The sequence below is a fragment of the Enhydra lutris genome, unplaced genomic scaffold (assembly GCF_002288905.1).
Source record: "Enhydra lutris kenyoni isolate GAN:26980312 unplaced genomic scaffold, ASM228890v2 scaffoldscaffold43, whole genome shotgun sequence".
NCBI classification, from domain to species: domain Eukaryota; kingdom Metazoa; phylum Chordata; class Mammalia; order Carnivora; family Mustelidae; genus Enhydra; species Enhydra lutris.
The window spans coordinates 1,077,778-1,094,211 of NW_019154127.1; the positions used below are offsets into that span (position 1 = coordinate 1,077,778).

Consider the following 16,434-nt stretch of genomic DNA (forward strand, 5'->3'; position numbering starts at 1 on the left):
AACTACCAAAACTGAACCAGGAAGAAATAGGAAACCTGAACAGACCCATAACCAGTAAGGAGATTGAAGTCATCATCAAAAATCTCCAAACAAACAAGAGCCCAGGGCCAGATGGCTTCCCAGGGGAATTCTGCCAAACATTTAAAGAAGAATTAATACCTGTTCTCCTGAAACTGTTTCAAAAAATAGAAATGGAAGGAAAACTTCCAAATTCACTTTATGAGGTCAACAATACCTTGATCCCAAAACCCAAAACCAGGCAAAGACCCTATCAAAAATGAGAATTACAGACCAATATCCTTGATGAACATTGATGCAAAAATTCTCACCAAAATACTAGCCAATAGGATCCAACAGTACACTGAAAGGATTATTCACCATGAGCAAGTGGGATTTATTCCTGGGCTGCAAGGTTGGTTCAACATCCGCAAATCAATCAATGTGATACAATACATTAATAAAAGACAGAACAAGAACCATATGATACTCTCAATAGATGCTGAAAAAGCATTTGACAAAGTACAGCATCCTTTCTAGATCAAAACTCTTCAGAGTGTAGGGATATAGGGTACATACCTCAATATCATCAAAACTATCTATGAAAACCCACAGTGAATATCATTCTTAATGGGAAAAAACTGAGAGCTTTTCCCCTAAGGACAGGAGCATGGCAGGATCTCCCCTATCACCACTGTTATTCAACATGGTACTAGAAGTCCTAGCCTCAGCAATCAGACAACAAAAAGAAATAAAAGGCATGCTAATAGGCAAAGAAGATGTCAAACTCTCACTCTTTGCAGATGATATGATACTTTATGTGGAAAACCCAAAAGACTCCACTCCAAAACTGCTAGAAATCACAGAAGAATTGTAGTGTCAGAACATAAAATCAATGCACAGAGATCAGTTTCATTTCTATACACTAACAGCAAGAGAGAAGAAAGAGAAATTAAGGAGTTGATCCCATTTACAATTGCACCCCAAACCTTAAGATACCTAGGAATAAACCTAACCAAAGAGGCAAAGAATTTGTACTCAGAAAACTATAAATTACTCATGAAAAATTGAGGAAGACACAAAGAAATGGAAAAACATTCCATGCTCGTGGATTGGAAGAACAAATATTGTGAAAATGTCCATGCTACCTAAAGCAATCTACACATTTAACATATTCCCTATCAAAATAACCATCAATTTTTTTCAAAGAAATGGGACAAATAATCTTAAAATTTATATGGAATCAGAAAAGACACTGAACAGCCAGAGGAATGTTGAAAAAGAAAACCAAAGTTGGAGGCATCACAATTTCAGACTTCAAGCTCTATTACAATGCTGTAATAATCAAGACAGTATGGTACTGGCACAAAAACAGACACATAGATCAATGGAACAGAATAGAGAGCCCAGAAATAGACCCTCAACTCTATGGTTAACTAATCTTCGACAAAGCAATGTCAGAAATAATGTCCAATGGGGGGAAAAAAACCCAAAAAACAGTCTCTTTAACGAATGGTGTTGGGAAAATTGGACAGCCACATGCAGAAAGAAGAAACTGGACCATTTTCTTACATCACACACAAAAATAGACTCAAAATGGATGAAAGACAACAATGTGTGACAGGAATCCATCCAAATCCTTGAGGGGAACACAGACAGCAACCTCTTCAACCTCAGCCACAGCAACTTCTTCCTAGCAATGTCACCAAAGGCTAGGGAGGCAAGGGCAAAAATGAACTATTGGGATTTCACCGAGATCAAAAGCCTTTGTACAGCAAAGGAGTCAACAAAACCAAAAGACAACAGATAGAATGGGAGAAGATATTCACAAATGACATATCAGATAAAGGGCTAGTATCCAAAGTCTATAAAGAACTTATTAAACTCAACACCCAAATAACAAATAATCCAATCAAGAAATGGGAAGAAGACATTAACAGACATTTCTGCAAATAAGATATCCAGATGGCCAATGGACACATGAAAAAGTACTCAACATCACTCGGCTTCAGGGAAATACAAATCAAACCACAATGAGATACCATCTTACACCAGTCAGAATGGCTAAAGTTAACAAGACAGGAAACGACAGATGTTGGTGAGGATGTGGAGAAAGGGAACACTCCTACACTGTTGGTGGGAATGCAAGCTGATGCAACCACTCTGGAAAACAGTGTGGTGGTTCCTCAAAACGTTGAAAATAGAGCTACCCTATAAGAAAGCAATTGCACTACTGGGTATTTACCCTAAAGATACAAATGTAGTGATCCAAAGGGACATGTGCACCTGAATGTTTATAGCAACAATGTCTATGATAGCCAAACTGTGGAAATAACCTAGGTGTCTATCAACAGATGAATGGATAAAGAAAATGTGAGCTATAATGGAATACTATGCAGCCACCAAAAGGAACAAAACCTTGCCATTTGCAATGGATGGAACTAGAAGGTATTATGCTGAGTGAAATAAGTCAATCAGAGAAACACAATTATCATATGATCTCCCTGATATGAAGAAGTTAAGAGGCAACGTGGGGGGTTTGGGGGGTAGGAAAAGAATAAATGAAACATGAGATCAGGAGGGAGACAAACCATAAGAGACTCTTAATCTCATGAAACAGAGGGTTGCTGTTGGTTGGGGGTTAGGGCTAGGGTGGCTGGGTTATGGACATTGGGGAGGGTATGTGCTATGGTGAGTGCTGTGAAATATGTAAGCCTGATGATTCAAGACCTGTACCCCTGGGGAAAATAATACATTATATATTAATTTAAAAAAATAAGATAGGAAACCGATAAGGCACATAGCACAGAGAGGGAAAGAGTAGTCCTGTATTGCTGTCATGCCCTGTCCTTTGGTGACAAGAACAGTTCTCTGAAGACTATTGAAAACCAGGATAACTAAGATACCAGGGTTGTATATTTCATAGTAAAGAGTGCTTTAGTTTAGATAAAGATATATTTTCATGATAATTTTAGACCATAAAATATTAAAATGTGCGCTCACTAGAAAAGTAAATGAGCAGCCTCTTTCATTGTTGCATCCTAGGGGCACCACTAAGCTTGGTGCTCCAGCACTACTCTCCAGCTTCTTTCGTTTATGCAGTCTTCAACAAGCAACTGAGAACCTACAATGAACCTGACACTGTGCTGAACACAGAATAGGCACATAGGGAAGGACTTACTCCCATCCTTTGAGAACGGTATCCAGAGCCCTAATATCCATCAGAATCTTAAGATATAAAAATAAACAAATGACCTATAAAAAATATTAAGAAGGGGAAGGGCAGGTAAAAGAGAGTCAAGAAGGAAAGGAAAGGAAAGGACAAGGAAGATAATGCCCTGAGCTTAAGAGGCTGAAGATGTAATTGGTGAGATAAGGCATAAATTAAAGCAAACAAAGAAGTCACAGCAATATAGTACAAACAAAGTGAGGTAGAACGAAGTATAGTAAGGCTGATGGAAGTTTGGAATAGTGGACAAGTCAGTAAGGAGGCCAAGTGTCTCTGGTCCACCAGACATATTGGATGAATGACATATACCGTTTAGAAGTCAGATCGTCAAATTGCACTGCTTGAAGCTTATCCCCTGTTTTCTTTCTATTCCTCATGTCTAATATTGTGTTCACTCAACAAATGATCAGCCCACTCCCTCTTATTTACAGAACATCCATTTTCAACAACCCAACATCTTCCATATGACCATGTGCTTCTTTGGAAAGCTGGGATGATCTCCTCTTGCTTGTCAATACTCAGCTTAAGAATGAGAACATGAGCAAGTCTGGTCAGTAGAGACATTGACAAGAATTCTAGAGGCTTCTGGGGAAAATATCTGCCCCCCCGCTTCAACTCTCTTGAAAGGGAGACTGGTAGGGAAATACAAATCAAAACCACAATAAGATACCACCTCACACCAGTCAGAGTGGCTAAAATTAATTAACAATGACAGATGTTGATGAGGATGTGGAGAAAGGGGAACCCTCCTACACTGTTGGTGGGAATGCAAGCTGGTGCAGCCACTCTGGAAAACAGTATGGAGGTTCCTCAAAAAGATGAAAATAGAGCTACCCTATGAGCCAGCAATTGCACCGGTATTTACCCTAAAGATACAAATGTAGTGATCCGAAGGGGCACGTGCACCTGAATGTTTATAGCAGTCAATCAGAGAAACACAATTATCACATGATGTCTCTGATATGAGGAATTTGAGAGGCAGGGAGAGGGGTTGTGGGGAGTAGAGAGGGAATAAATGAAACAAGATGGGATCAGGAGGGAGACAAACCACAAGAGACTCTTAATCTCATGAAACAAGCTGAGGATTGCTGGGAGTGGAGGGGGTAGGGAGAGAGTGATTGGGTTATGGACATTGGGGAGGGTATGTGCTATGTTGAGTGCTGTGAAATATGTAAGCCTGATGATTCACAGACCTGTACCCTTGGGACAAATAATACATTATATGTTAATAAAAAAATCATGTTAAAAAGCAAGTCTAGAGAAAAAAATTAAGAAAATATCCCCATATCACATTTCACAATAATAAAAATAATATACCTTTCAGCATAGGTAATGTGGTATTTAAAATGTTTTTAATATAACAGAGAACAACAAGTATCCAAACATTTAAATGTACAATTGATCCTTGAACAACAGGGGTTTGAACTGCTTGGGTCCACTTACATGAAGATTTTTTTTTTTATATAAATACAGTACAGTACCCTAAATGTACTTTCTCTTCCTTATGATTTTCTTAACATCTTCTTTTTGCTAGCTTTCTTTATTATATGGATACAGTATATAATACATATAACCTACAAAATCTAAGCTCATCAAGAGTTTGTGTTATTAATAAGTAGGCAACTAGCAGTGAAATTTTTGGGGGAGTCAAAAGTTACATGAGGAGTTTCAACTGCACAGGGGTTGGTGCCCCTAACCTCTGTGTTGTTCAAGGGTCAATTGTACTCCTAAAGCTTTATTAAAAAGTTCTGAGGTAGAGTGGACAGAATTTTGGTTAGACTGAAGAAGTAGTAGGATGTGTGGTCATGTGAGTTCTGATGTATGGAAGTTTTAAATTTCAGTGATTTTATTGGCCGGTGTTTCCTGAGACATGTTCTAAGGAGCAAGAGTCAGTGAGACATTAGTGGTTGTGATTCAAGTAAGAGTCCTCTGATAACGAAATGTAGGAAATACTGGATTTAGAAAAAGAAACAGGTTTCTTCGTGCAGAATCACAAAGAGCCTTTAATACACAAACCCACCTCATGAATCTCTAAGTGACAGCATTTCTCGACACTTAGCCACACAAATAAATTATTCTAGAGCACAAAACTGCCCTGTTCATTCACAGGGAGAGAGAGAGGGAGGTACCCTGGTCAACTCTACCACATGACCCTCATTTTACATATGATGCCACATTTCATCTTTGCAACAAACCCATGAGTTTGTGACTACTTCTTCTCTAACTAACAACAACAACAACACATACACACACAGTCCCCAAAAAACACATATTAGCAATCTTTTCAAAGTCAGCCAATTAGGAAAAGTCAGGTAGAAAAAAGAATCCCCTTCTACCTGGAGTTCTCCTTCACTCCTTCTAGGAGACATAACTTCTGGAAAATTTTAGGACATAGATGATATTTCCTAGATTATACAGTTAATTATCAGTGGAACAATGGAAGAGGATTGAGAGGCTATGGAAAATTACCACCACCAGACTATCTCCATCAATTCTCCCTCAAAACTGGTCCAATCCAGTGTAGGATTTCATTAAAAATGGTGTGTTTGCTAGGCATTCAGGAGCAAGGTTTTCCCCTCTAACTGGATTGCCTTCCTTAATCCCCTCATAAAGTGAAATTATGGAGAATCAAATAATAATACCATATTTCCTTTTTGCTAATTGCCTAAAATATACTCAAATATAAATTACTTTAACTTTGATTTATGTGGTTATCCCTGAATCCCTAAGAGCAACATTTCATCTCTCTTATATTTGATTTCAGCTTAAATAGTTATGTAACTGCATAGCTAAATCCATACACAATACCACATACTTTAACGCAAGTAGCTTGAAACTTGAGAGCAGAAAACTAATTTCAAGTTCTGGCATTTCTACTAACCAGCACTTGAACTTAGGCAAAGCTACCAAATCATGGTGTTTTCACTGAAAACTGGAAATTAGAAACCATTTCCTATAGGAAATGTAGCCTCAGTTGACGTTTAACGTAGTATAAACATTGGGCTTGTAAAATTAATATAAAAGAAAAAGATGAATTATGCAGGGAAGGTAATATGGTAAAAGAGCTGCTCATTTGCAGAAATATGTTCCCATTATCCAGGCACTCTCTTTCCATCATGCTAAAAGACAGTTTCTCTCTCAGATTTTTCAAGGACTAATGGCGTTCTCAAGTTGATGTTAACACCAACACCACCCTGCTCTGTCTGGGTAAAATCTACCCGAGGCTGAACAGATCTCCCCAAACAAAGGTAAGAGTTTCTGCTCCAGGTATGGCAGAATGAACCCCCTCTCTCTGTCTTCTGTGCATTTGGGGACTTGAACTTATTCCATGTAGACTATGCCACTGATGTCATAAGTCAATGGCAGAAATGAACTGAAAACTCTCTGAGGATAACATTTGGAATGAAAAACTCAAATGTCTGTATTGGGCCTGATGAAATACTTCAGTGGTTATATACAGTGCACACCACCAGAATATAAGCCTAATGGGTCAGATGTGTTTGTCTGTTTCATTCATTGTTGTATGTCTTTTTTTTTTAAGATTTTTATTTATTTATTTGACAGAGAGAGAGATCACAAGTAGGCAGAGAGGCAGGCAGAGGTGGGGGGGGGAAGCAGGCTCCCTGCTGAGCAGAGAGCCTGGTGCAGGGCTCGATCCCAGGACCCTGAGATCATGACCTGAGCCTAAGGCAGAGGCTTAACCCACTGAGTCACCCAGGCACCCCCATTGTTGTATGTCTTGCATCTAGAATTATTCTGTCTCATAGTTGGGAAGTAAGCATGTAGTAAAAAGCTGTTGAGTGAAGAATGAATATTAAAATGATGAAAGAACATGGTTTCTAAAGAATAAAGTTGTGAGTTTTTGTACATGGAAGCAAAAATACAAACAAATATGTAGGCAACATATTTTGGAACTTTGGGGATCTTTGGCATCAAATATTAAAAGATGATGTTATGGCCAACTTGATAATTAAAATAAAATCCATTTGGATCTCTCTTAAGGAAATAAGAACATTTGGACAACTATATTGTCATTTAACTTTCCACACTATCCATATAAATTTCCACAATATTTCTCTTTATATGCTATATTTAATTGCATAGTAGTAATACATTTTTTAATGGTTTGTTTGCAAGTCCTAAAAATTATTTATTTGATCCTCCCCCTGTGAAATAGGAAAGGCAAATATCATTACAGCTAATTCACAGCAGAAGAGATTTGGGTTCAGAAATATTAAATGTGTAACAGAAATATCCCACATTTACTACTGAGTCTCTGTTCAGGAATAAAATGTAAATAATAAAAAAAAGTGAAAACAAAACAATAAAATGATTACAATGCAACTAATGTATCCAAATACTGCTCCAAGTACTTTCATATTCTATTTCATGTACTTTTACCAATGTCACTGTGAGGTTGCAATTGTTTTAGTTGGATTTTTCAGATGCAAAATGAAGCCTTGGTGAAACTGAATAACTCTCGCTGACCTATCTAGTAAGTCTTGGAAAGGGGACCCAAACCTGTGCTTTGTGACAATAAATCATGTGTCAGAAAGCCTGGCCCCCAACACTTACCTCTTAACTCTATTCTTTTACCACCACCTCTATGACTGTGTATATTAAGATGATATGTAAAAATGTAGTATGTAAATATATCTTTCTGTTATGATTAGAAATAGGATAAATCTGTCCCAGAAATTACATATGCACATGGCGTTGTTTTTCTTTTCTTTTTCCCTTTTTCTTTTCTTTTCTTTTTTCCTTTCTTTTCTCCTTTCCTTTCCTTTCTTTTCTCCTTTCCTTTCCTTTCTTTTCCATTTCTTTTCTTATTTCTACTAACGGAGGTGTGCTATTATCTACTCAGGTCACCTAGACCCTGCTGGGACTATTAGTTATAGGTTGGCTGGCCATGTGACCCTGAAGCTCAAGTGTGTGTGTGTGTGTGTGTGTGTGTGTGTGTGGTGTTAGGAGAGTGGAGATTAGCTGGTTTTTAGGGTACACTGGAGTATACAGAGAAGAAGGGAAGACCCAGCATTCCCTAGGGAATTCCCAGCAGCTAGCCATATTTCTCTTCCATGCAGGGTGCTGGGAAACCTCTGGAGTGCAGTGGTAACATTTAGAGCACCTCCATCCTATGGGACTCCCTTCATGTCCCTAACTATTGTGTGAAGTTGGTTAAACTTTTCAACAGATACGCACAATATGTGTGAGAACCAGGCAAATGTACAAACTAAATGACCTCTCCAATACTAGCACACATGAATTTATCTAAAATTTTTTACCTTTCGTTCACGTTCCTCAATAGCTCAGGTTTAAGCAGACACTCACAAGCAAGTAGACTGCTAAATAATTCATTCAAGCATTCAAGTGTCTTTTCATATAAACATAGTGCAAAGTGCCTAAGATTAATGCTATGCTTTAGATATTTTAAGTTACTAGAAAACATGGGAGTCAATAATCAAAAGCCCCTATTTCTGGTTGGTTGGCTAGAGAGTTCATGGTTTGTGGGAAAGGGAAAAAAAGAGAGATGAAAAAGAATGCATTTCAATTTTTCTCTTTCCTTCCCTACACACACACATACACACGCGCACACACTCATAGACACACAGACTTCACACACTTGCTTAGTCCCTAACTCCTTTAATATTTTGTATTCAGTACTGGACTTGGCTGACATAAGAAACTCCCTGTAAAAAGGTAGGTTTCCTCTGAGTTAAGGCTGGTTTCCATGGTGCTGAAATGTCCGTTTAAAAGTAAGCATCATCCTGAGGTACCTACAGGGTAGTGCTCATGACAACACAGGTCACTCTGAGCCAAAAGGAGTTAGGACATCTGCACTGCACATAAACAGCATCAGGCCATGCAATTTTACTTTATGCATTTCAGCTCCCATTTAGAAAAAAGAAATCTCATTATCTTGTACCATATATTTTAAGGTCAGTGAATCATGTTGGGATGTTTTCACTCTGAAAACCACATTTAAATGGATGAGTATAATTGCTTGGATAAATACTCATATCTGTGAACAAGTATGCTTTAAAACATCCTCTTTCACTCCTTCTGGAAATTCCTTTAGATATGGGGAATGCAGGGGAGGAAATGCTATCTTAAGTTTGTTATACAGGAAAGAGGGCTATTGACTGACATAACCTGTTCTAGTACATCTAGATTTGTCTCTTTTAAAATATATAAGGTATAAGCGAAACACCAATTAAGTTAATAAGCGTTGGAAATTGTAACACACATTCATCACTTATTTAGTGTTGTTCAAAGGAATTTGTTATTGGATCATGGAGGGCTGATTGCATCCAGGAAAAAAAAATCAAAATGTTAAGGTTAGAACATATCTAAGGTGAAGGATATTTTGGTTTTGAGTGGTATTTGTGTGTGTGTGTGTATGTGTGTGTGAGTGAAAGGAATACTTTGGAACTCTTTTAATGGACAGTCTGAATTATCCAAAAATGCACATTATCATTATCCATAATCTAGAAAAATATATCTGCAGTAAAAATTAGCATTCAGTATCATTTCTTTTCTTGAAAATTAGATTCCCACATGCCTAGAGAAAATGCATTTCAAAGTAGTAACTTCTATTTTTTTTTTCTTTAATAGTGATATTGAGTGACAAGAACTAGTCTCTGAATCTTTGGAAAGAGGTTTGCTAACTGCGGGTCAGAATCAGTAAAGTGAGAAATTTCAGCTGCTCAGGGGCACCACTTGGTGAGTGCTTGCAATGCTCTGGGCACTTTCTGTGGGTTCCTGGAAAAAGACCTTAGAGCTCAGGACCTCACTCTTGCTACCTCAAGTGGGAGACTGGAGAAGCTGGGATACCCATGGGGTGGTATCTGAGCCTCACCTGTGTCTCTCTCTTTGTGTCCCTAAGAAGCACAGTTGGTTGGGGAAGGGCGAGGACAAACTGAGACCAAGGGAATAGAAATTGGGTTTAGTATGGAAGGAAGAATATTAAAGAAGGCAAAGAGCTTTTTGAACACACCCCTCCCCCAACAGCTTACAAATTGTTCAGTGCCTCCACTAAACCATGGTGGTGGGTGCTGTGCACGTAGGTCTATGACAACACACTAGCAAAGTACCCCCTTCCCCAACTCTTCTATTGTCCTTGCCTTTTGCTCTCTTTAGGCTGCCCCAGAGTTCCTACATTCAGGCTTCCAGTCCTTTTTTATCCCACCTGAGAAAGAAGTCCAGAGTCTTCCAGGGAGTTATTTTGATGGATACTGGGTCATTCTTAGTGGCAGGCAGTCGTGGTAGATCAGGGATCAAGAGGGACACTTAGGTACCTACTCTTGGTACTGACTGACTATCCACTCCACTCCTTAAACTCTCAGCCAGAGTCAGAGCCGGCCTCTGCCCCACTCTGGAGGAATCCTCCAAATTTTGGAGGCTCCATGTAGAAGAACCCAACTTGGGGATAAAAACTTAGAGGCTGGGGTTACCAGAGTCGGGGAAATCCCTGTGTTCCCCGAATTTTACTCCTGACATCTGGACATGCCTACGAGTACCAGGAACCCGGGTTGCCTGGGACCTCGGGGCGCATCTGGACTTCCGACGTCCATCCAGACGCCCAGAGAGCGCATCTCCGCGCCCAAAGCAACTGGCTGCAGCCGCGCGACCCCGCGCCTGGAGTAGGGTGCCCGCGCGGGCGAGCTTGGCCCCCTGCACTCCTGCCCGCGTTCGTAGAGCCCGGATTGAAAAACCCGCCAACCGTCCCTCTCGGGGAAGCCCGGCACTCGTCCGGAGGGCAGCGGTGACGCGGCTTCCCTTTCTCGGAGCCTCCTGTGCGCGCTGCCCTCGCCACCCCCTGGCTCTGCCCTTGCGCCGGCGCGCGCTGCCTCCCCGGGACCCGCCACGTTCGCGCCGGCAGCGGGGAGCGGCCAGGTCCCGCGAGCCGGCAGCCCGGAGCGCTCTCCCCGGGCTCACTCACCGATCCTGAGTACTTGCGGGGCGGTCTGGGGGAGGACGTAGCAGAGGAAATAGACGAGTGCCCAGCTGGCGTCTCTGGTCCAGAGCCCGGGCTGGGCGACGAGTGCGCGGCGCTCCATCTTCCCAGCTTCTTAATTCCTGCCGAGACCCAGCCGCGGCCGCACGCCCGCGAGATGCAGCCCGCTCGGGCCGGCTCCCTGCCTCATCCTCCCCGGGAGGCTCGGCGTCGGCACCCTGCACGCTCCCGGCGGAGAGAGATCGAGGGAGCGGGCGTGGGAACAAGGAGCTGGCTGGCGGCGCTGGGCTGGCTCCCGGCTCCTCGCTTCTGCCGCTAGCCCATCACTGCTCCTCCTCCTCCTCCTCCATGGGCCGCAGACCGCGGAGGATCAGCGCGCTCCTGCTCCCAGAGCCAAGAGACCAGCTGAGGAAAGTTGCTGCCCCAATTTGCGGGCACGTCTTCCTCATTCGTCCTCTGGTCAGATGGAAAGTGGGGGGCAGGTGGAGGGGTCAGTGAGAGAGGGGGGGAAGGGGAAAGAAGGAGGAGGAAGGAGAAAGGGTACTGGGTGAGTTGGTGCAGGGGCTCTGAGTGAGCAGGATGGGCGCCTGCAGGTTAACTGGGAACGGAGCCACGCTCTAGCCTCTCTCAATCCTTGCTTTCCAAACCACCCCTTCTTCGCTGGCCCCACCCTTGATTTACTGCCCGCCCCAACACCACTGATCCAGACACTCACACACGCACACATGCACGCACATTCACCCCTTTCCCTCAACTTTGCGCTGCGCTGCTGGAAAGTCGATGGAGTGTTGCATACTCGAGACCGAGAAAATCTTATCTACTGGTCGGAACGGAACGGAGGCAGTCTCCGCTGTGGGCTGTGAGTGACAAGGGGCCTCATTGGTAATGTCCCTGTGTCCCTGTTAGGGGTTCGTGGAGATGACCAACTACTACACTTCTCATCACTAGATGGAGAATCGCCTTCTTGGATGCCAGCGTTTCGGAGAATAGCAGAGCTCCTGTTTTTAACTCTGTCAAGGATGAAAAGGAAGAGGAGAAGGATAAACCTCCAGTACTCTAATATTAGAGTGGCTTCTTTTCTAGTCAGATCCCGAGATATTCTCTTGTAAAATTGCTTCCATTTACAGATGCAGAACTGGGAAAGGGGCAGCTTCCAGCGCCACTCTTTTTCTTGATTTCTTTTGACTGTCACGTTTGAATGCTGGAAGACAGGCTATTTTAGCTATGTAGGTTTGGAGACTATTTCTCAGTGGAAGGACAAGGACAGTTCCGTAGGGAAATCATCAGCATTTGATCATTTTGTCTTAATTTCCTTAGAGCTTCCTGGGAAATGTTCTATATAAATGGTTGCTAGCTGTGCACTAACATTCACAGATATATTTTTTTTTCCTAAGTATGGATTTTGGAAAACTGACCTAACCTGAGTCAATCTACTTGAAGAACATGTCTACAGACATACCAGCCTAGAGTAGGAAGGAATTACAAAACAAATCTAATGTATCTTAAGATTCACTCATTCATTCATTCATTAATTCATCAAATACCTGAGTACCTTGTATGTGGTGCCAGAAACTACTTTTTACTGAAGACCCTCTCGGGGCAAAAATGCACCACCTGTCTTCCAAGGGAGATTATAAACCCACCACTGGAAGGTGATCAGTTCATACCTTAAGTGGTGGGCCTAGTTCTGGATACTATGGGGTGAGAGTTGCCAAAGCAGAACACATTCATAGAGAAGAAGAAGGATTGGTCTAGATTTAGGATATCATCTTATGCATGGATTTATAAAACCAAGAAGAATTAGGAACATATGCTGGTTATCTTCAGAAATTTGAAGAATTCTTATGTTAAAAGAAAGTAGTCTTAGTTAAGTGAAAAGAAATAAGAAAAATAAGAAGATTGGATGGAAGTTGTAAGATGAGTGTATTTCACCCAGTTTTTGTGTGTGTGTGTGGGAGATTGCTAAGCCAGGAAAGTGTCAAACAGTGGTATGACTCCTTCAGAAAGGAGTCAGACACTCCATTCACTCAATCACTCACTGGTTCATTCAGTGCATATTAAGCACCTACTTTGTGGGAGGCGTTGTGCCAAGCCCTTGGAGACAACAGCCAGAATACGGCTGCTACTATGATGAAACTCAAAGATAGTGAGGAAGTGTGATGAGTTACGAGAAAAGAAAATGGTACTTTGTGCATGAATAAAAGGAGAAATTTAACTTCATTATAGGACTTTAGGAAGGACTTGATGAAGGACTGATGCTTCAAAGCTGAAAAATGGGTATTTATTTGTGATTACTTAGTGTGAAAATAAATATAAAGATAGAGGACTTTGTTGTTGTTTTCTTGCTACAGCCAGGGTCAATAGATAGTAAAGACTGCATCCCTAGATCTTGAGAACCTAAAGTCTAGAATTAGGTCAGCTTTGGAACTAATAGTGTTTGAATCCTGGTTTTTACCTAATTCTAGATTTGTAGCCTTGGTTAAGTTATGTAATTTCCTGGAGATAGAGCTTGCTAGTGCTTATCTATATCCATTTTTCTTCTTCCCAGGCACATTAAAGTCTGTACCTTTTCAGTTAGGTGTAATCACGTGACAATTGGTAGCTGACAAAATATGAGTGGAAGTGATATGTGCCATTTTGGGGTGAAAAGGAAGGCAGTGGAAGATCTCATATGGCCCTTCAGCATAGTCTTCTCCTGGCAGAGTAACTCTGGAAGTCAGTTTCTAGAGGACAAAATGAAATCAGCCTGGATCCCAGAGTCACTTTATGGAAAGGAGCTGCTCTGAATAGTTGTCAGAGCAACAACAAACCAGTAACAATATCAATGTTGTGTTTTGAGGTCTGTTTGTTACTGAGGATGACCTATTTCACACTGACTAACACACTCTTTAAGACTTGATATCCTCATCTGGAAAACAAAGTAATAATAACATAATGGGTCCATTGGAGGATTATATTAACTACTACATATAATGTTTTTTCCAAGGATCTTGTTACTCAGTATAATTAGTTCACTTGTGGTAATTACTTTTTTGGTTAAATGAATCTATGCATGTATTTTTAGTTTAAATATGCCTCATATAGTAGAGATTAGAATACATTGTCCAATGGGAAATTAGTTAATATTGATTTAATTAATCGTATAGTCATAGTACTTGATTCAATACAATTTAAGGAAATTTTATTACTTTTACTATTTTTATTACAGTTCCTTTTTGATTGGTAGAGATCTTAGAAAGATTGCATTTCCTAAAGCAAGTTTTTGTTTTTTTTTTAAAAGGATACCATCACACTTAACTTACTTTTCTGTATTGTTTGTAAAATTCTATAAAGCTTAAACCTGAAATTTATTTCCTTGTTAAAATGCTTCCCTTCATTGCTCATGTACACAGGCTCATGGTGTTGAGTTACTCATGAGTGATCAGCAGCTGCTGTTAATTTGTTTTGTGCTTTTTGGAAGGACTGTATTTTGTGTATATATGCATTTAGTTATTTTTTGCCCAAAATGACTATGATAATCACTTTTGATTCACATTTTTATAGTGTCCTCTTAAAAATAAAAATGTCCAATTGAATATATATTGTCTTTTCCCCAGGCCCCAGACCTCAAGCTTAAGTTACTAGTGTGGTTAATAAGAAAGTAGTAGAATAGCATGCAGCATTGTGCTCCCTATGAGAGCTGATGACATACTTAGATACTAATCCATTTAAAATTGCTTAATTTTTAGAAGATAATTAGATACAAAAAAGATAACTAGATACAGAGAAAAATAGCTTAAAATAAACTAAGGAATCCAGATGAAAACTGTGTTTTCAGAATGTGGTGAGTATATTTGAGTATACTTATAATGTTACCCAGGGCACCGAGAGCAAAAGATCAAATGGCTTTTAGAGCCTGGTAGGAATGCATAGCTGATTCAGGATAAAATTCTCATTTAAGGCTACTTCTTTGTCTATTCGTTTTTTCCTAGGCAACATCATTTATTTCTATGATGTTAAATGCCTTTAAGCCAAGAATTCCCAAATTTTATCTCATGCTCAGATTTTGCCTCTGAACTCTAGATTCACACAGCTGATTCTAATGACTATTTCTGACCCAACATGTCAAACTCTTGATTCTGTGCCACAGCATTGCCCCCTCCCCAAATCCCCTTCCAAATATTCTCATTTCAATATGCCTAGCCCCTTCCATCCAGCTATTAAAACTGGAAACTCAGGATACCATCCCTGATTTTTCCTTTACTTTTCCCCCTATATTCAGTCCATTTTCAAACAGTATTGGTTTTAACTTCAAAATATCCCTTTATTCTTTTTCTCTGTAGCTCCTGACTACCATACTAGCGTGGGGTTCCTCAGCCTCAAAACTTATGATATTTGGGCAAGAAAATCATTCCTCACAGGAGGTTGTCCTGAGCATTGTAGGATGTTTACCAACTTCCCTGGACTCTATCCACTAGATGTCAGTAGTACCTTGCTCCCAAATTGTAACAAACAAAAAATATCTGCAGACATTGCCAAATGTCCTCTGAAGTACAAAGCCATCCTAGGTTGAGAACCACTGCTCTTATCCAAATCACCACAGTACTCCCTCAGGTCTCTTATAGTACACTCTTCACTGTCCATCTCCCCACATTGACCTCTTTCTATCCATTCTGCCCATCTGAATCTTAATCAACTGCTCCCATTAATTTCCCTCACAATGGCCGGCTTAGTTCCCTCGTAGTCATGATCAACGAATTATTTACTTACTTTAGTATAAACTCAATGATGGCAGACTACTCTTTTTACTCACTTGCCTAGCATTTAGGGGGAACTTGATAAATATTTGTTGAATGAATGAATGAATGAAAGATATCTCATAAGCCATACAACCTACAATTCATAAGTGCATATTTGTAAGATTGAACTGAATAATAAGCTAAATTCCTCTTTTTTTTTTTTTAAAGATTTTCATTTATTTATTTGACAGACAGAGATCACAAGTAGGCAGAGAGGCAGGCAGAGAGAGAGGAAGGGAAGCAGGCTTCCCACTGAGCAAGAGCCGATGCGGGGCTCAATCCCAGGACTCTGGGATCATGACCTGAGCCAAACGCAGAGGCTTTAACCCACTGAGCCACCCAGGTGCCCCCTCTTTTGGTTTTATTCAAATCTCCTACACGGATTGGTTTTTGCTTAGTGTTATCCCCCGGACATTAATGTAGTACACTGTGTTGAGCAAAACTGGAGTATAATCTCACATGTGTTTCTTCAAATG

At 40.5% G+C, this 16,434-nt stretch overlaps 1 protein-coding gene across 7 annotated transcripts in view; it reads right to left on the reverse strand.

The window, feature by feature from the left end:
• Window positions 1–11,323, reverse strand: part of LOC111155720 (glutamate ionotropic receptor kainate type subunit 1) — a 384,988-nt gene extending 373,665 nt beyond the window's left edge. For 5 of the 7 annotated variants that reach the window (XM_022516058.1, XM_022516056.1, XM_022516055.1 and 2 more), the window contains exon 1: window positions 11,166–11,323. In XM_022516058.1, the coding sequence (XP_022371766.1) occupies window positions 11,166–11,283 (118 nt within the window). In that variant the 5' untranslated portion in view covers window positions 11,284–11,323. The remainder of the gene's footprint in view (window positions 1–11,165) is intronic. The other 2 variants (XM_022516061.1, XM_022516060.1) reach the window with 1 other exon arrangement.
• Window positions 11,324–16,434: the final 5,111 nt, after the last annotated feature.